This window comes from Rana temporaria, chromosome 2 (genome assembly GCF_905171775.1).
Source record: "Rana temporaria chromosome 2, aRanTem1.1, whole genome shotgun sequence".
Lineage (NCBI taxonomy): Eukaryota > Metazoa > Chordata > Amphibia > Anura > Ranidae > Rana > Rana temporaria.
In genome coordinates, this window is record NC_053490.1 from 134,060,689 (window position 1) to 134,081,237 (window position 20,549).

The 20,549-nt window shown below is 44.0% G+C and overlaps 1 protein-coding gene across 4 annotated transcripts in view; it reads right to left on the bottom strand.

Annotated features, from left to right (window-relative positions):
* Positions 1–20,549, bottom strand: part of ANKRD52 (ankyrin repeat domain 52) — a 97,175-nt gene that overhangs the window by 24,807 nt on the left and 51,819 nt on the right. For all 4 annotated transcript variants that reach the window (XM_040341123.1, XM_040341122.1, XM_040341121.1 and 1 more), the window contains exons 14-18: positions 15,961–16,101; positions 11,361–11,408; positions 4,828–4,908; positions 2,306–2,417; positions 2,125–2,196 (exon numbers count right to left, since the gene is read on the bottom strand). In XM_040341123.1, the coding sequence (XP_040197057.1) occupies positions 2,125–2,196; positions 2,306–2,417; positions 4,828–4,908; positions 11,361–11,408; positions 15,961–16,101 (454 nt within the window). The remainder of the gene's footprint in view (positions 1–2,124; positions 2,197–2,305; positions 2,418–4,827; positions 4,909–11,360; positions 11,409–15,960; positions 16,102–20,549) is intronic.

The following is a 20,549-nucleotide window of genomic DNA, read 5'->3' on the forward strand; positions in this document are numbered from 1 at the left end:
CCTTGTGACAAACAAGGCACGGCTTCCTTATAAGAGTCACCATCTCAAGAGACATGTCTAACTGACACGCTAGCCATCAGCGGAAGAAGAAATCATACAAGGGAGATGCCATGGTCCATGAAAAAGGGCGTTTTTTGTCAATGGCTCCCGCTGCGGTGTCAGAGCCAATGAGGAGGGAAAGAGTCGGGAGAGCAGCTGCTGCACATCGCTGGATAGAGATTGGGTTTAGGCAAGTATTAGTGGGGTTGGGAGAAGGGGATCTGCACACAGGTGTGTTTTTTTTTTACCTCAAAGCATAGAATGCATGAAGGTTAAAAAAACCTTCAGCCTTTAGAACCACGAAGGCTTGAGTGTGAAATAGCTGAGCCTGTGACAGTAAACAGAGCCTTTAAGGCCTTGTACACACGATCAGTCCAAACTGATGAAAACTGACTGAAGGCTGAAGTCTGATGTGCCTACACACCATCAGTTCAAAATCCGATCGAGTCCAACGCAATGACATAAAACACAACGACGTGCTAAAAAAAACGTTCAATGCTTCCAAGCATGTGTCGACTTGATTCTGAGCATGCGCAGGTTTTGAACCGATGCTTTTGCGTACTAACCATCGGTTTTGACCGATCGGTCATCAATCCGATTTTAAAGCAAGTTTGAAAACTTTGGTCTGAAGGACAAAAGTCTGATGGGCCATACACACGGTAGATTTGGACTGATGAAACAACTTCAGTCCGTTTTCATCAGTTTGGACTGATCATGTGTACAGGGCCTAAGAGTATCCTGTCAGTATAACTGTCAGCAGAATCTTTAAATGAATGGTTGAATGAATTACCATCTTCAATGGGTACAGTAAAAGGTTTAAGACTGAGATGGCAGAGTTTACTACCGAACAGATCACTTTTTAAAAAAAAACTGTTTCCCATTGGATAGAGCTTGGCAAAAATCTTTTTAGGGTTGACCCAACTGATTTGCGAATGGGAAATGTCTTTTAGCTGGCCTCTTAGTACCCAAAAAAACTTAAAGTGGAGGTTCACCCGGAAATGTAAATTTTTAACATTAGATTCATGCTCATTTTGTCAAGGGGAATCGGGTAGTTTTTTTAAAAACGAAGCAGTACTTACCGTTTTAGAGAGCGATCTTCTCCGCCGCTTCCTGGTATGGGCTGCGGGACTGGGCGTTCCTACTTGATTGACAGTCTTCCGACAGGTCGCATCTATCACGTCACGATTTTCCGAAAGTAGCCGAACGTCGGTGCGCAGGCGCCGTATAGAGCCGCACCAACGTTCGGCTTCTTTTGGCTACTCGTGACGCGATGTATGCGACTGTCGGAAGACTGTCAATCAAATAGGAACGGCCAGTCCCGAAGACCATACCCGGAAGCTGCGGAGAAGATCGCTCTCTAAAACGTTAAGTACTGCTTCGTTTTTAAAAAAACTACCCGATTCCCCTTGACAAAATGAGCATCAATCTAAGGTTAAAAAAAAAAGTTTTAATTGAGACGAAGGAGAATCAAGTGTGACAATGGCAGCAATTTTGTGCACCGCAAAAGTGAGCGTACCTACGCCGGCATGTGCTGTTGTACTCAAAAGTTATTTTTTTTTTTTTATGGAGATGTTCACCTTTGGGAACATATTCCACACATTTTTAGGGGTGTTCCCAATGCTGCAGCCCAATTCCACTCCCCAATGACAGCACCTTTATTTCAATATGCATTTTTATTGCTATTGGCACATGGAATTATTTCCATAGTGAACCTTATAGACTATTCAATTCACTGTCTGATTGTATATTGATACATTTTCAGCATTTCATTTCTTGCCTAGTAACCAGAAATGCAAATGGTATTTGGGTGATATATAGGTGCAGCTCTTTATAGAACTCATTACACTTCAGCACACAAAAACACTTGTTTAGAAAAAATAAATAATACCATTCCTTACCATCAGAGCATAGCAGTATTAAAAATAAATAAAAAATAAAAACACAAGCCATTCTTTAGCAATGAACTATTTTACATGAGCTACTGTGCAAAATACACTGCATGCCCTAAAAATGTAACTCAGCTGATCAGTATTATTAGGAACCGTCAACGGGTAATAATAGTCAAAAGAGAAATATCATACTTACAGCTAAGTGCAAAGGGCTAACTGGTACAGTGCTTTCCACATCATCCAGGCAGTTAAATGACATCTCTAGGAGCTAAAGTACACAGACAGACATTTTCCATTAGGAATACAAAGTGGAGTTGTATACCATAAATACAAGGATGACTAGCATTGGGCGATCAACAGAAATAGTAGACACTCACTAGTTCCAAGTTTTGTCTGTTGCCAAAAGCAGCTGCATAATGAACAGCAGCATATCCCTGTTTATCACGAAGCGAAGGGTCGGCATTGTTGTCCAGCAGGTATTCTAAGGCACTGGAAGAAATTGAAAATTCATTACAGAAATACTATCAAACAGTAATTACTATAGTCAATTGTGTTCAACCAGGATTTAGCTAGCTAGAGAGCTTATCAGGAAAAAGGTTATGGTCAATACCATTACAACCAATAATGTGGCTTCAGAACACTTACCAACCATAAACAAGTACACATATGTTAAAATATTTCTGAACCACATTCGCACTTAGTATTATGCCTCGATCTTGGACCAGATTTACTACTGGTGGCACCCAACCCCTAAAAACATTTGGCCAGCTATGGAGTTCTCATCCTACCTACATATCAACCTCATAGATACTCTCTTGCTCACCTCTGCTGGCTCCCCCCTTCCTATGATGACTACCTCACCATCTATTAAGATATCACTACTAGCCTGGAAAAGGGTTACTTATGATACATCATTAGTCCACCCTCCCCATACTCTCCTGATCCCTCTTAAAGCGCCATCTGGTCTATTGACAAACCGTAGAATCCAACACTGGAAGACACACGGGATCCATACCCTATTAGACCTCACTTCCAACCAATCTTTGAAAACCTTCAAAAGATCTTTAAGACAAATTTTGCCTTCCAGAATCAGATACCTACACATATTTGAGGATCACCCACTTCATTAAAGCTGCTAAACTTTCCTCAGTGGTTACAATCCCTGAACCGCTACATCAATTCTACACTCATCCCAACTACCCCAAGCATGGCATTTCCACAATATATACAGCTCTAAGTGATAATCTTCCTTACTCCCAAGTGACTTCCTTCAAGAAATGGGTAGAAGAACTAAATATTATTGTCACTCCTGAAATGTGGAAAAGCGCCTTTAGACTTACTTATGTAGCTTCACACTGCTCCAACCATTGGGAATCTCACCTAAAAACCCTACACAGTAGTACCCAACACCCTACCGCCTCTCAAAAATCTATCTGGGGAACTCCACTACTTGTTGGACAAATTGTGGAAGTGTAGGTAGGTACCATTGTGCATCCACTATGGAGACAAATATTCTACTTGAGCTCTGCAATTACACAAGTCCCCACAACAATACACCTGCTTACAGCAAAATTATCACTAGACTATGGAAAACATCAGCACCCCCTTCATCTTCAGCACAATAGCAGACCTTAATCTTTAGTGCAAGATGGAGAGATTGGTAGCTAGAAAAAAAAAAATGCATGTATAAAAAAACGTCTAGGTGATCAACTTGGTTAACGCATCCAAAATGTACAGTGCCAATATGATGTGCTTCCCCCCCCCCCCCCTTCTCTGTTAGTACTGCTGACCAAACTTATTTATACGATTGATTGTTACGCTGGTACTCCTCAAATTCCTTGTATTGTCACCAACCCTATCCACCTCCACTACCCTTCCCCCTTCATCTAGAGTCAATACCTGATCACACTTCTAGATCGTGTACAGTTTGTCTATTAGATACTTGGTTCATGTATCAAATTATCTATATATCCTTTCATCTGTTATTTACACTCCTGGCAGAACTTAAAAAAAAAAAAAATCTTTTATATTTTGTTATAACATTTTGCAAACAGGTAATTTTTTTCCTTCTTTGATGTATGCTAATGAGGCTGCATTGATGGGCACCAATAGGCTGCACTGACAGGTGGCACTGAAGGGCACTGGCAGGTGACACCTTCCTCTTCGGGACCAAAGTGCCTTTCACAGAAGCCGGTGATGGGCTTTTTTTTCTCCTCACGAGGTCAGCGCGAGAAGAAAACAAACGATTACCGATCTTCGGTTTAAATCACGTGACCAGCTGACATTGGCTGACAGCTGATCACGTGGTTAGGTGCCAGGATCGTCCCCTTTCTCCGATCACCCGAGTCTCATCGACTCTAATCACACAAAGCGCACCGCGCGCCACACAGGGGGCATGCGAGGATGTCATATGACGGCCTCCTGGCAATGTAGGTCAACGCTTTAGCCTTCATTCGGCTATAGAGCAGACGGGAAGGAGTTAAAGGGATCGCAAACTCTATATTTTAATAAACAAGAGTATATCGGGGCTGCTCTGTACAATTCCATTTCACAGAGCAGGCATGTATAAAATCGGGTCCCCCGCTGATGCTCCTACTCTTCTCGGTGTGCCACCATAGAGTGGCTTCCTATAGTGACACACACACCTACAAGCTTGATCCCAAACCATGCTGGCTCCTGCACCTACAGAAAGTGCAGCTCAGCCCCTCTGCTAATGCCTCCCACTGCTCTCAGCCAAGCCTGTAAGAACAGGGAGAAGAAAGAGCCACTACAGACGGGCGCACAATGCTGTATCAAGAGAGAGCTAAATATAAGAATGGGGGGGGGGGGGAGGGGGGCATACTGGTACCTAAACAAAATGTTTACAATTTAGAACCACTTTAATTAAGCAAACACCTACATGAAAGCCTCCTTTTCCAGTGAAGCTTTTTCATCTTCTTCCTCCGACTCCTTTCTTGTGACAGACTTAGATTCCATTGATCTGAAGGAGGAAAAAAAAAAAAGCACAAATCGTTCAGAACATAACACATGGCTTATACTTTTGTTCATTCCAGATACACAATCAATTCCTAATTCGAGTAGATATGATATTTCCAACCTCATCCAGTAATGCAGAAATCCAAGCTTACGCAAAAGATCCACAACACACGCCAGTTAAAATGTTTTGTCACGCCAGTTAAAATGAAATTTTAACGTAACCATGAGTTACCAGGTGACTGGACGCTAGCAAAAGTTTTGCAGGTAACCGTCTGCCACCCAGCAGTAAAGAGGATATCAGAGGAAGAGGGGGAGACATCTGTATACCAAAGTATGAAATTTACAGGTACATTAAAATTCCTGTCATCTTAAAGGCCCCTTTCACACTGGGGCGGGGGAGGCAGTAAAGCGCCGCTCTTTTTAGCAGCGCTTTGCGATAAATTTCGCTGCTCTATTTGGCCGCTAGCGGATCGCTTTTACCCCCCGCTAGCGGCCGAGAAAGAGTCAAAACCACTGCAAAGCGCCTCTGCAAAGCGCCTCTGCAGAGGCGCTTTGCCGACAGTATAGCCGCCAGGGCTGTGGAGTCGGTAGATAAATGTTCCGATTCCGACTCCTCGGTTTTATGTACTTCCGACTCAGACTCCCCGACTCCGACTCCTCTGTATTAATATGCGAATGTATTTTATACATTCCTTGAGGGAAAGAAACGCAACCTACCACAGGACTACTGGCTGGGAAGCCAATAGTCTACTGTATTGCACAGTTTAAGCAAAAGACAAACACAATGAAAACAAAGTTTTTTTTATTCTAAAACATGATTTTCCTAGGAGAATCCCATAGTCATGTTTAAAGTTTAAGCTAACAATCGGAGTTTACAAGTTTTTATAGCCTTAGCTAAATGACAGCAGTTTTTCCAATGGTTTACAGCTTCAGTCTTGAACTATTGTCCCTCCATTCCCTTCACTTATACAAGTGTCTCACTCTCTAGTCCTGCAAAAAACATATTTATTTAATCCCTTATCAGTGAGAGGCTAGGTTACACATGGACGCTGCGTTCCCTGTAAAAGCAGAACACAACACTATGGAAAGTAAAAGTATTGCAGCTCCTAATTGTGCGTTGCGTGCCATATAGTGAAGCACATGAAAAGCATGCTTCTTCACGGTCACTTAACGTGTTCGTTTTGCGGTTACGTGAGGCACTGCATGCATTGGTCTTTAATCTTACAGTAGAGAAGTCATTAATTATAACTTTTTGTGAATTGGGACATTTAAACTTGCCTTTTTTTTTTTTTATTCCAATCTAAATTTAGTAGGAGTCGGAGTCGGTGCATTGTTTGCCGACCCAGACTCCAGGTACCCAAAATTTCCCCCGACTCCTCGACTCCGACTCCACAGCCCTGATAGCCGCGGTGCCTATTTTTTTTACCGTCCTGCTAGTGCACCGCTTCAGTGTGAAAGCCCTCTGGACTTTCACACTGGAGAGACAGCAGCAGCTGTTTCAGGTCGCTTTGCAGCGCCTGCAAAGCAACCCAGTGTGAAAGGGGTCTAATCGTACAGGATGCAAGAACTAATGCTTAGACCGTTGGATGTCTTTAAAACAACAAATCGAGGGATGGGAAACAAAAACAGCCAAACAAAAATGCAGAACCAGGTCCGCAAGAAGAACAAGAAGCATCAACAGACCCAATTAAACAGTTAACAGCAGCACGGATCAGCAAAGCCAACTATTAAAAAACTATTTAGAAAACATGAACAGAAAAATAGGCAGAAGAAGAACTGATGCAAGATGCCGTAAGGAACCCAAGAACCCAATTTTCAGAAGATGATAAAGAGCCCCAGGGAAGCAATGTTTGGCTTCCGGATGCTTTATCACCATGAAGCATAAGAAAAGGAGGAGTAAACCAGAAAATACAGGGGAAGCCAAGGCAGACCTATGGGTGTTAGTGATAACAGACAAGAAGGTTCCTTTTGGGGCAATAACCTCTTTGAACACAAAGGAGGGCTCTGTGTGGGCATGGGCACCTGAGAAGGCACAGAAAATTGCAAATCACAATAAGTGCAACTTCTTGCAAAATGGATTGCACAAGTAGTACAAAGCCAAGGTTTTCAAAAGATACACGGCTTAACCAAGAGCTACCGGGTTACCAGGGTTGAGTGTTTTGCGATCCCAAACAGAAGCAGTTGCAGCATGAGAAATGAGAACAAGTTCTAGGATGGAGTTCCCCCATCACCACACTAGGTGAGAACTACCTCCTTTTATGAAGGATTGATGGAGGAGTGATCTTTGTATTCCATGAGAAAAGGGGAAACCAACCCAGAGGCTGGAAAATGCCCAACTGGTGAATATCAGAGAATTAAGATATGTTGAAATTTTCTGGGCGAGTCAGTAGAGTAGTCATATAATTAAAATAAAAATGTATTGCAAGATGGGCAGGCAAGTACCTACAGACAGCATGTGAAAGGGAAACACATTAAGAGGGGCTACAACTAGAAACTGGGGCAAAACAATCTTTTTCCAGTAGTAGGCGAGTAAAAGATGTCGCCCAATGTCAAGGCCAGTTTAAAAAGTGTAAGTTCACCTTTACAGAATCTGTACAGTGAACTTACACAGGACACCCAACTCCCCCGCCCCCAGTCCTGCTGACCTGGAGTGCGGCGATCTCCCGTTCTGAGCCCTGCTATAATCGTGTCATCCAGTCCAGGGCTTAGAAATCCCCCTCAGCTTTCACACTTCTTCCCCGCTGACAAGACGCAGTATGTGGGTTTCGATTGGTCAGCGAGGGCCATTTGACGGTGCCGTTCAGTTAGAATGCTCCTAAACGCAACTGACGGGGTACTCTTTGGAGATTTAGCTGCAGGGATTTTATGAGCCCCAGACCCATGACACGGGTATAGCAGGGCTCAGAACGGAAGATTGCTGTGCTCCAAGTCAGCGAAATGGAGGGGGGGTCTTGTGTGAGTTCACCTCCAGATTTTTTTGTAAAAGGTGAACTTACCCTTTGGAGGAAGAAACGAGAGCAGAGGAGCCTTTCAGCTCATAAAACAGGTAGCCTTATGAGGCCTGATCATAATACAGGAATAGAGGGCCTACCAAAACTCAGAAAGAATGCAAGGGTTGTAGGCCGCAAAAATGGCCACGAGGGATGCGGAGGATTCCTGCTCCCTGGAAAAGCACGGCGAGTCCCCCTGGTTAGCAGATTTCTATTATATGCAGCGTGATATATGTATGGAATTGTGGGGAACGCCTAAATCACTGTAATGTACTTCAGAGGAGTCTCTGTATTTCCGCATGTTCTTCCTTCTTAAATAAAGAATTTACAAAAAACAAAACCTAAAAAATGCTACTGTAAAAGCGCTGAAAAAAACCTCATACAGCTTTTAATAACATCCAGTGTGCATGAGGCCTAATGAGTTGGTGGATGGGTTTGATGCTGCCGCCTTCTAAAATCAGCATGCTAGGTGCAACTTAAAACTAAAAGCACGCCTAAGGGGCGATGCTCTGGTGGTGACAAAACCCACCTTCTGCAGTACATTCCAAAGCAGTTACAGAAAGACAGGAACAAAGGGGTTACCTACAAAGGGGTTACCTACCCCAGGCGGAACACAAGCTGCTGCCTTCAAAACCTTTTAGCCAAAGCTGCCATCTGCTGAGGCAGCTACGTTCACTTTAAAAACAATCTGAGACAGGTGTGGACTGGTGATCAAGCAGCTGCCTGGCAAACCTGAACAAAAGCAGAATGATGAATAGCCCGGGATATACTAGGCGCTCTGGAGGAATGTGCAGTAATTGCAGTAGAATGTGCAGTAATTGGGAACCAAGCCAGTGGCTCGAAAGAGCGTAGGTCTGGATCACCATTCCAGAAATCCAACAGGAAATAGTAGAAGACAAGGCAGACTCTCCGATGAACATCGATTGAGACCCCTTGAATAATGCAGTTGGCTGATAGAGTAACCAACGGCTCTGACCATGAGAGAAATGGAGAGTCACAGCACTTGGCTGAGGGGGGATGTGGACAAAAAGAAGGTAAGACAATATATCATTATTGAGATTAAAGGCCAACACTATGTTGGCAAAAATACAGCCCAGGATGAAGAACCACATTTGTCCTAATACTATACCAGAAGGGTTGGCTACAGGAAAGAGCCACAAGCCCAGACACTCAACGGACTATAGAGATATTTACCAAAAAGGGGCCACCTGCACTAAAGTCGAAAGAGGTATACCGGACAATGCCAAAGGGAGCCCAAAGGATGCTGAAAAAGATGGGCCATGCCAGAGACCCAGCCCTTAACCATACTAAGGGCCAGTCGACGATCCATGCTCCTTTGAAGGAAGGCCAGATTGTGGGCAAGTGAAAACTTGTGGGGAGGAACCCCAAGAGACTTACAATAAGCAAAGTACACACACACAGTAAGCATTAAAATAACAGCTGTGAACAAGGCAAGGCCTAGCCCTTCAGCACTATGGCTCTCAGTCAACTTATTGACCACTTCAGCCCTGGAAGGTTTTAACCCCTTCCTGACCAAAGCACTTTTTACAATTTGGCACTGTGTCGCTTTAACTGGTAATTGCGTGGTCATGCAATGCTGTACCCAAACTAAATTTGCATCCCCCCCACAAATAGAGCTTTCTTTTGGTGCCAATTTATCACCTCTGTGGTTTTTATTTTTTGGGCTATAAAACAAAAAAAGCGTACATTTTTGGGGGAATTTTTTTTTTTTTTAACTTTTACTATAATAAAATAAATATCCCCAAAAATGTTATTAAAAAAAAAAACGAAATTTCATCAGTTTAGGCCAATATATATTCTACATATTTTTTGTATAAAAAATAAATAAAAACGCAATAAGCGATTGATTGGTTTGTGCAAAAGTTATAGCATCTATAAATGGGAAAGATTTATGGCATTTTTATTTTTTTTACTAGTAATGGCGGTGATCTGCGATTTTTAGCAGTATTGCGACGAACAGATCAGACACTTGACACATTTTTGGGACCATTGACATTTATACAGCGATCAGTGCTATAAAAATGCACTGCTTACTATGTTAATGTCACTGGTAGGGCAGGGGTTAACACTAGGGCATGGATATGCAATTAGCGGACCTCCAGATGTTGCTAAACTACAATTCCCATCATGCCTCTACCTTTGGGTGTCATGCTTGTGGCTGTCAGAGTCTTGCATAACTACAAGTCCCATGAGGCATAGCAACAGCTGGAGGTCCGCTAATTGCATATCCCTGCACTAGGGGGTGATCAAGGGGTTAAATGTGTGTTCCAACTGTATGGGGATTGGACTGAGTAGGAGAGACGACATATGGCTGTTCCTACTTACTAGGAAAAAATGTCATGTTTCCTCTCCTTTGACAGCACAGGGATTTGTGTATTTACACACACAAATCCCCATGCCGACGTTCGTGCGCCCTCTGGCGGCTCTTAAAGGAAACCTTGTACGGGGTATCGCGCAGGGGAGCCATTCTGCCCACGTAAATAGATGTGAGACGGTTGGGAACCGATTAAAGCAAATGACTAAGCAGAGTGGAAAATATAAAGATATAGGATCCAGGCAGATTGGAAGATGTCAAGTTGTGTCTGCGACCAGCTGAACTTGATCAGTGAACCAAGCCCTGCATGGCCAATCTAGATAGAAAGGAATGCCTTCCCGCCCTATATGTGGAGGCAGCAGAAGATGGCACCTCGGATTTCTGTTTTTTGTTGGGGTTTTTGACTTATCATTATGCAGCACTTGTTTACACGTTTGCTTGTACAGACTGATTGCAAAAAAACAATGGGCACCATTTAGATCAGTGTTCCTGAAAATGGAGCATTTTCAGGCAGCAATGTGCAAGAAGAACAATACTGTAAGGGCCCTTTAACACGTGCGGACCGTATGTCCGTATTTTCATCCGTCCGTTGCGGATGAAAATGGGACATACATTGGTCCCTATGTGATTACAGGTGTCAGCGGATGACCATCCGCTGACACCCGTAATTGTCTGCCTCCGCAAAGATCAGCATTTGCGGACGGAAGAAAATCCTATTTTTCTTCCGTCTGCCAGATCGGATCGGATGAACACGGACATACGGTCCGTGTTCATCCAATCCCCCATAGGGGAGAGCGGAGGAAAGACAGGGCGGTCCCTGCACAGTGTGCGGGGACCGCCCTGTCAGCTCATTACTGATCCGCCCGTGTGAAAGGGCCCTAAGTGGAAAATAGAAGGGAAAAGATGGGGTTGAGCAGAGAGTGAATGGGCAAGGGTATAGACAACCCTAATCTTTTGCAAGGGATGTTGCCGATTCAAGAATGACCTGTGATGCCTAGGCATTAGAGTTTGCTAGAGAACACAAGTGCTTCAGACCATAAATGATACAGCACACAAATATTCTCCACTCTCCTGGACTCGCCCCTCTAAACAATGTAATGCTAAATATAGTGTAAAAGAGATAAATGTTACCTGGACTGTTCTGTCTGGGTTGAAGCCTTAGAACCCGTATTGGAAACCCTACAAAAACAAAAAAGTGACAAGCTAGAGAGTTCCAAGATGAAAAACAAACACACACACACACACACACAGTAAACACCAAAAAAAAATACAGGGTAGGAAAAAGCTTTTCAGCAATGAGGAAACCTTTAATTTCTTTATTTTCATTTGGTAACTGGCCAATAACGCACGTCTTGTATTAGGGTGGCTACATTCACTCCACTGTATTTGTGGAGAAGCAACGTAGCCACCATTGGACAGCAGCAATGTCAATCAGTGGACAGAGTAGTGTTAGCCACCTGGGTAAAGTCCATCTAAATCTAACAGGCAACATAACCTGAAGCCACTGCAACTAACCTTTATTAACCACTTCAAAACCAGGCCTTTTCTGGAACTTTTCGTTTAAAAGTTTAAATCCGTATTTGATAGAAAAATGAACCCCCAAATATTATAGATTGATTTTTTTTAGCAAAGACCATAGAAAATAAAATGGCAATTGTTGCAATATTGTATGTCACACAGTATTTGTGCAGCGGTCTTTCAAATGCAATTTTTCTCGAAAAAACACACTTTAAATTAATTTAAAACAAAAAACACAATATTTAACCAATTTTTTTGTATAATTGTGAAAGATAATGTAACGCCGAGTAAATAGATACCCATCATGATGTCATGCTTTAAAGTTGCACAAGCTTGTGGAATGGTGACAAACTACGGTACTTAAAAAGGGGAGTTCCAGGCACTTTTAATGTTTATTAAAAGTCAGCAGCTACAAAAAGTGTAGCTGCTGGCTTTTAATAAACATGCACTCACCTGCTCCACGGTTCAGCGACGAGCCGGCCGGAACCCCCGCTCCTCTCCCCTCCCCCCCCCCTCCAGCCGGCGTCCTGATCGTTACTGTGGGCACCCGGCCGTGACAGCTTTCGGCTAAACGGCCGGACACTCACTGCGCATGCGCGAGTGGCTATGCACTATTCCGATTGGACAGGCGATCGCCTGGGACCTGTCACGTGTCCCAGGCGATCGCCTACAGGGAGGGGCCGCCAAAAGGCGATATGAACGTATCGCCTTAGCGGCCCCTGGGCTGAAGGAGGAAGTGGGACAGGATGTCCCACTCCTCCTGAAGCCCCCCCCAAAATTACATGGCATGTAAGGGGGCAAGAAGTGGATTAAGCGGAAGTTCCACTTTTGGGTGGAGCTCCGCTTTAAAAATCTCCATAGGCGGCACTTTTTTCTACTGGTTAGTTCTTTAGTTTCAGAGGTCTGGTGCTAGAATTATTGCTCTTGCTCCAACGCTCGTGGCAATACTTCAGTTGTGTGGTTTGAACAGAGCTTACATATGCCTGTGTTTATGCTCTCTGCGCAACCACGGAGGGATGGGGCGCTTTACTTTTTTTTTTCTTAATTTTATTTTTTGATCACTTGTATTCCAATTACAAGGAAACATCCCTTGTAATAGAAAGGAGGATGACAGGTCCTCTTTATTGAGAGATCTAGGGTCAAAAAGACTCCAAGTTTTTAATTTACCTTTAAATGCGGCCATAACCCTGGGATTTAATGTCAGGCAAATAAAGGTATTTTTACCATGGGGCAGTTGTCAAGTGGTTAAGCCATTACAGCAATATTTTTTTCTTTTTGGGATAAAGGTTTTACAAAGATGAAGTAAAACAGAGCATGTGAAAATGGTGGTTTAACTGTCACAATTGCTGGACAGCTTGGTCTGAAAAATAGACTTACTGGCCAGATCACTAGGTAAATGGTTAACAGGGGACTCAGAAAAATAAACACTGCTAGTGTCATTAACCACTTAAGACCCGGACCAAAATGCAGCTAAAGGACCTTGGCCCTTTTTGCGATTCGGCAGTGTGTCGCTTTAACTGACAATTGCGCGGTCGTGCGTCGTGGCTCCCAAACAAAACTGGTGTTCTTTTTTTCCCACAAATAGAGCTTTCTTTTGGTGGTATTTGATCACCTCTGCGGTTTTTATTTTTTGCGCTATAAACAAAAATAGAGCGACAATTTTGAAAAAAATGCAATATTTTTTTTCTTTTTGCTATAATAAATATCCCCCAAAAATATATAAAAAACATTTTTTTTCCTCAGTTTAGGCCGAAACATATTCTACCTATTTTTGTTAAAAAAAAAAAATCGCAATAAGCGTTTATCGGTTGGTTTGCGCAAAATTTATAGCGTTTACAAAATAGGGGATAGTTTTATTGCATTTTAATAATTTTTTTGTTTTTTTACTACTAATGGCTGCGATCAGCGATTTTTTTCATCACTGCGCCATTATGGCAGACACTTCGGACAATTTTGACACATTTTTGGGACCACTGTCATTTTCACAGCAAAAAATGCATTGTTTATTGTGAAAATGACAATTGCAGTTTGGGAGTTAACCACAAGGGGGCGCTGGTGGGGTTATGCGTGACCTCAAGTGTGTTTACAACTGTAGGGGGGTGTGGCTGTAGGTGTAAAGTCATCGATTGTGACCCCCTATAAAAGGGATCACACGACCGATGACGCCGCAACAGTAAAGAACGGGGAAGCCGTGTTTACACACGGCTCTCCCCGTTCTTCAGCTCCGGGGAACGATCGCGGGACTCCATCGGCGATCGGGTCCGCGAGTCCCGCGATCACGGAGCTTCGGACCGGGTCGCGGGCGTGCGCTCGTGACCGGGCTTAAAGGACAACGTACATATACGTTCATGTGCCCAGCCGTGCCATTCTGCCAATGTATATCGGCGTGAAGGGGTCCTTAAGTGGTTAAACAAAAATCAATAAAAAAACGCTCAGTAAATTCTGTATTACATGCGGTTCATACTCAGTCACTACTGGACTGGTTTTCTGTATTCTGAAAAAAAACAAAAACGGTTGATCCTGCTGTCCTGTCTCCCCCTCCTGGTCATGTCCGCACTGCAGTTGGGGATTTTGCAGAGCAGTGTTGCTTGATTGTTTAAGAAGATTTTTTTTTTGGACACTAAGTTTAATCACTTTGGAATTTAATCACTTATGGACTTGGCTTGTTAATTCATCCTTTTTTTCACTGAACGTTTTTTTCCTTGGAACATTTTATTATTTATATGCTGTTATTTTTCACTTCTCACATATACTATTATGGTTTAGTATGTGTATATTTTGCCACAGATTTATTTTCACATTTATTTAGGATTGTTCAAAATAATTTTTGCACATAGCGCTACTAAATTGATCATTCAGAATTTTTTACATACTATTCACATTTTTTAAGTAGCTGCTTTTTTGGGGGTTTTCATATAGATTGGCGCAGTGGGTGGAAGAAGGGTGCATATAATTTCCTTTTTTCACGATTTGTTTATTGCAGTAGTGCTTTGTTGATGGAATTAAAGGGTCACTAAAGGAAAAAAAAATTTGCCTAAAATTAATGTCTGCAAGGTAGACAGACAGAATAGTGTAATGATTCTGTTAAAAAACTAGTAATTACCTATTAAATTCCTTCATCTATATCACCTCCGGCGTTCTAGTTTCTGTTCTCTCATTTACTTCCTGGTTTGTAAGAACTACATTTCCCAGTATGAATTGCGGCACGCCCAGTAATTCACACCTCCTTGAAGTCTCTAACACGTAGAGAGCGTCCTGCCGCACAGATTTAGTTCCCAGGAGGGGGCGAGCACGTTACTGACCACCACAGTAACGCCTCCCATCACAGTGGTCAGTAAAATCAGACAAGCAGGAAGTGAACAGAACAGAGAAGAAATAGAGCAACTTCTGAGCAAAAACGAACAATGAGGAAGTGAAAAGAGAAATGTCTGCAGGTAAAGGATGCTTATTATGAAAAATGTTTTCCTTTACAACCCCTTTAAGTCTTTCTACTGCTGTTTGATGTTGTTCTATTGATTTTATTTTGTTTAATAGTGTAGTTTTGAAGAGTTCCGAATGGAGTTTCTTCTGGGATCTTGTCCAGTGTGTTGTTAACGGGTTTGGCGTTTTTTTTTAAGATGATGTTAGTAGTTATTTTGAATTCGATTGCATGATGATCTGTCCAAGGTAAGGGCCTATTCTCCGTTATGTTGATATCCATCTCCTGTTTGAAGATGAGATCGAGGGTGTGACCTGAAGCATGCGTGGGCGCACATATCAGTTGCTGCAGACCTAGTCTGTCACTAGTATTAAAAGAAGAGTTCCACCCGTTTTTTAGGTTATTTAAAAGTCAGCAGCTACAAAAAGCATAGCTGCTAACTTCTAATAAAGCGACGATCGCTGGCAGGGAGAGGCCGTCTAGTGAGAGAGGAGTCGCCGCCTAGGCGAAGTGTGAGGGTCTGCCTGAATCAATACAAACCTAAACGGGCTGTTCAGACATGCCCTTCTACTACGTTGTTACTAAGAATTCTTAAGCAGCAGATGAATAGTGGCTTGTCTTTTCATAGGTATGAGCAGAGACAGACACTTTTTTTCAAAAAGACCAGCTGTGCAGCAATCATGCAAAAGTGTGGTGCCCAGCAAAATACAAAGTAAAGGTCCCAACAGTCTGAGACACACTTTAACCATTCAGGTAAACAAGCTATTAAACAAGTTATAGAAAACAGGTACTCACCTCCTGTAGGTATCTGAAGCAGCAGCATAATGTAGGGGAGTGCAGCCTCTATAGTCTGCCACATTAATACTAGCGCCAGCATTCACCAGAGTCATTGTGCACTGGTAGCTGCCATTAGCAGCGGCATAGTGCAGCGGAGTCCTAGAATATAAGGTATAAAGTGTAAAGGGTCTTTCTTGCATGAGAACACTTTTTTTTTTTTTAAAGAGTAACTTTTATTCAGATTTTCACAAAATGGTGTACAATTACATTACTCAGTGCTTATTCACATGGAACATTAACAACAATCAGTCATAACCCTGTAGTTTGTGTTCCTTACGTGTCACACCATATGTTCAATGAAACATCAAAACGTATGTCTGCGAAGTCTCATCTGCGGTATGTGCATAGCCATCTCATTCCCGCTAGAACTATTCGTCTGCTATTACACCTCTGTCTCTTGATACATATTTTATCCAACCCACCCAAACTTTCTCAAACTTCTTAGGGCATCCTCTAGCAGCGCCACCTCCCCCCTACCAAACTGTGCAGTTGCTGCATGAAGGTATTGGTAGAAGAACGCATTTGGGATCTTTTATTCGGTCATTAAAGTGGTTGTATGGGCGTTTTTTAAACTTTTACCTACAGGTAAGCCTATAATAAGGCTTACCTGTAGGTATAAAGAATATCTCCTAAACCTGTACGGTTTAGGAGATATTCCGCTCGCAATGCGCTGCTGATTGCAGCGGCGCATGCGCATCAGGGATCCTCGGCTAAAGGGCCGGCAGCCGCCGGACCTTGCTGGATTGAAGTCTTCTGCGCGCATGCGCGGGAGTGACGACATCGCCTCTTCAGCCAATCACAGCGATGGAGCAGCGATACCCGGAAGACACGCCGAAGTAAGATGACATCTCGCTCGGCGTGGACCAGGTAAGTGCTCTTCACCTCGTTCCGAGGTAAATATTTCATAATGAGCTAATATGCGGTGCATAATAGCTCATTATGGCTTTTGCCTTTCAGGTGGGAAAAAAAAATAAAAAATTATCGCGGGTATACAACCGCTTTAAGTCTGTGAAAGATCTAAAGGGCCTGTCCCTAAACAGTTTATGGGCATATTTGACTCCATAGTTTGCCCAACAAGCTCCATCTGGGATCTTGTAGATTTCGCTGAGCTGAGGGTTGTGCCATAAAGGGGCATTCGGGGAGGTTGTTAGACTGGTGCCCCCTACTCTAGCGTTACACATACGGAATATTCTATAGGAAAGTTTCAAGATGCCTGCTCCTTGATCAGGATATGGACCATTTCTATATAATACATTAATCAGAGCCTCATATGAGTGGACCTGGGCTGCCGAGTGGCTACCGAGCCATGTCCAATTTGGAAAACCCCACCAATGGACATGCGTTAACTGGGACGCTAAATAACATTGCACGTTTGGTAATGCCAGACCACGCACTCGTACCGGTAAAAACAATTAGCTAGATTCACAAAGACTTCCGACGGCGTATCAGTAGATACGCCGTCGTAAGTCCGAATCCCTGCCATCGTATCTTTAAGCGTATGCTCAAATTGAGATACGCTTCCCTGTTGCTAAGATACGACCGGCGTAAGTCTCCTACGCCGTCGTATCTTAGCTTCATATTTACGCTGGCCGCTAGGGGCATGTACGGTGAGAATATGCAAATGAGCAATATACGCCACGTCTATTCACGAACGTACGCACGCCCGTCGCAGTAAGATACGCCGTTTACATAAGGCGTTTTCAGGCGTTAAGATAAACCACCAAAAAGATGGCACAGCCAATGTTAAGTATGGACGTCAGGACAGCCGTCGAATTTCACGTCGTTAACGTAAGCAGATTCAGAATAGGGCTGGGCGTAGGTTACGTTCACATCGAAAGCAAGGAGTATTTGCGACGTGATACTGAGCATGCGCCGTACGATCGGCGCTTCATTGACATGTATGGTAATGAATTGTGAATTCATTACCATACAACACGCCCCCTACCTGCCTATTTTGAATTAGGCGGGGTTACGCCGGGCCATTTGCGCTACGCCGACGTAACTTAGGAGGCAAGTGCTTTGTGAATACAGTACTTGCCTCACTATCTTACGTCGGAGTAGTGTAAATGGGATGCGCTACTCCGACCTAAAGATAGGCGGCTCTATCTGAATCTGGCTAAATGTATCCAAGAACACGCTTGCTGGTTTAGGGCCCAAAGAAGAGGAGTATCTTATTCATTTCTGTGAACATTTTCTTAGGGATAATAAATTGGGTCATGCCAAAACAGGTAGAGAAATCTTGGGAGATGAATCAATTTAAACATGTTAATTAATCCCAGGAGGCTGAGAGACAGCTTATTCCATGTCTGTAAACTCTCCCTTAGGCGCAACAGCAAGGGAGACAGATCATTAGATATGTAAGGTGGTCAGTGGTATCTGAATCTCAACCCCCAAATACCAAAAGCGATAGTGGGACATCAGTCCATCCTGCAGTGGTGACATCCGGGTGCATCCTATGAGTATACTCTGAGCTAAAGGGGAAAATGGATTTATCCCAGTTCACTTAAAATCCTGAATACCCCCTCAACCTAGAGATCCTACTTAGAGCAATAATCAGGGACCCCTCTGCTTCTATGCTAATGAAATGCCCCTTTTATCTAGCAGAGGGATGTTTTTTCCTCCAGTGCATTGATCCTGCATCCCTTGACGTCCTTATCTGCCCTCAGGTTCTATAGCGAGGGCAAATAACAGGGAAGACAGTGGGTACCCCCTGCCGAGTGCCCCAACAGTTTGTCTGTGTCCCCTGCCCGCGTTCTCCTCCCGATTTCTCACCGCCGCCATCGTCTTTAGCCTCCTCGCCATCATTCCGGCGGTACTGTGCGAGCTTCGCCGCAGTGGATTTTTGACTCTTTTTGGGGGGGGGGGGGGGGCATGGTAGCGGGTGTGAGGAGCAGAAGTCGGAGCCAACCAGAGTGGGTTAGACAGGGCGGGAAGAGGGTCTTCAGGCTGGTTCGGGGATCAGGAGCACCAGAAAGGCCGTGTGTCGCTGCCGTTGCAGAGGGTCGCCGCTCTGGATAGCCGGATGTCCAAGGAAGCCAGGCAGGGCGTGAGGAAGGACTCCAGGCCCGATACAAGGACGGAGCCCAGCACTGGATCCGGAGCTGGGAGTCTGAGGAGATCAGGCAAGGTGTGAGGCAGGACTTCGGTCCCGAGGGAAGAACAGGGCCCAGCGCAGGCTCCAGGATCGGGGGGACCAAGATGGCCGCGGACCTCCGTGTGCAGGCCGAAGCTGCAAAATTTCCTAGATGCGGCCGCCGCGGAGGTGAATCGCGGCTCCGCTCGGGCCGCCGCTTTTCTGAGTAGCTAGGAAGATTAGGTAGGGTATGCAGGGGGACCCTATATAGGTAGTCTTCTTGATTTGCAGAATATTCAGCACAGGATTGTTTACAGGAGCACTGGATGGAGCTTAGAGACCACACGTCCTACTCCATGCTGCGTCAGGCCACGCCCCTGAATTAGGGTTTTTAATGTATTCAACTTCAGCTTCCGTGACAATTTGTTCCAACTCCTGGACCTTCCATTTCCTGTATGAGTGGAACTGTGACCTCGTGTTGGTGTCTTTGGTGTTATCACTTTGAACAATAAAGGGCAAATCGGAATTCTTGGATGTGCAGCCATTTCTTTTCTTACAAGTTTCCCACCGAGGCGGGCCGGGGCTGGCACTCTACGAGACATTCCACCTCAGGTTATCATACACCTGGAGCAGCGGATCTTTTTCTTTGGAACTGTTTAATAACTCCAGATATAGAGCTTTTGAGTGTGGCATCCCAAGTAACCCCTATCAGAGATTCACCTCTATGTTCCAGCCAAAAATTATTTATGGAGGCAGCCGTGGACCTCTCGAAACACTCCTAGTGCCACAGGGGGCTCAGCCGCCATAAAACAAACCCCTCCGATTTCTCCATATCAATGGTGAGAAGCAGGGGGGCGTGGTCCGAGATAGCCAGCGGAATGTATTGGATACCAAAAACCCTTGGAATCAAAGCACATATCTAATCTAGAAAGGGTGTTAAATGTGGCAGAACAACAGGAGTATGCCTTGGTATTTGTTTTTCCACCTCCATGCTTCCACTAAATGATATGGTTTCACACAGGTCTCCAATGGGGAGATGCCTCTGGTTGCCGTCCGGTACCCATCTATTTCAGGTGATGGCACAGCGTTCATGGCCCCTGCCAGAATTATACGTCCCTCCGCCACCTGGAGCATCCCTACCATCAACATTTCCCACACCCCCACAGTAAAACAGAGGTGGTATATACACACACCGCCACAAAGCATGGTTGATTATTAATGACAAGGACCAGAACTACAAACCTACCAAAGAGTCCAATTTGACTGTCTTGGTAGTGTACTGTATAGAGATTTGGATACAGGACAGATACTTCTCTGGGATAATTTGAGTACGTGGAGTGGATGCCCTGCCCACAAATGCCCTATGAAGGGATAATGTTTTAGAGCCAGCCAAATGTTATTCCTGCAGGAATATATTTGGTTTTCATTTTTGTATGTATTTAAAGTAGGGCAGTAATAACTAATTGATTAATCG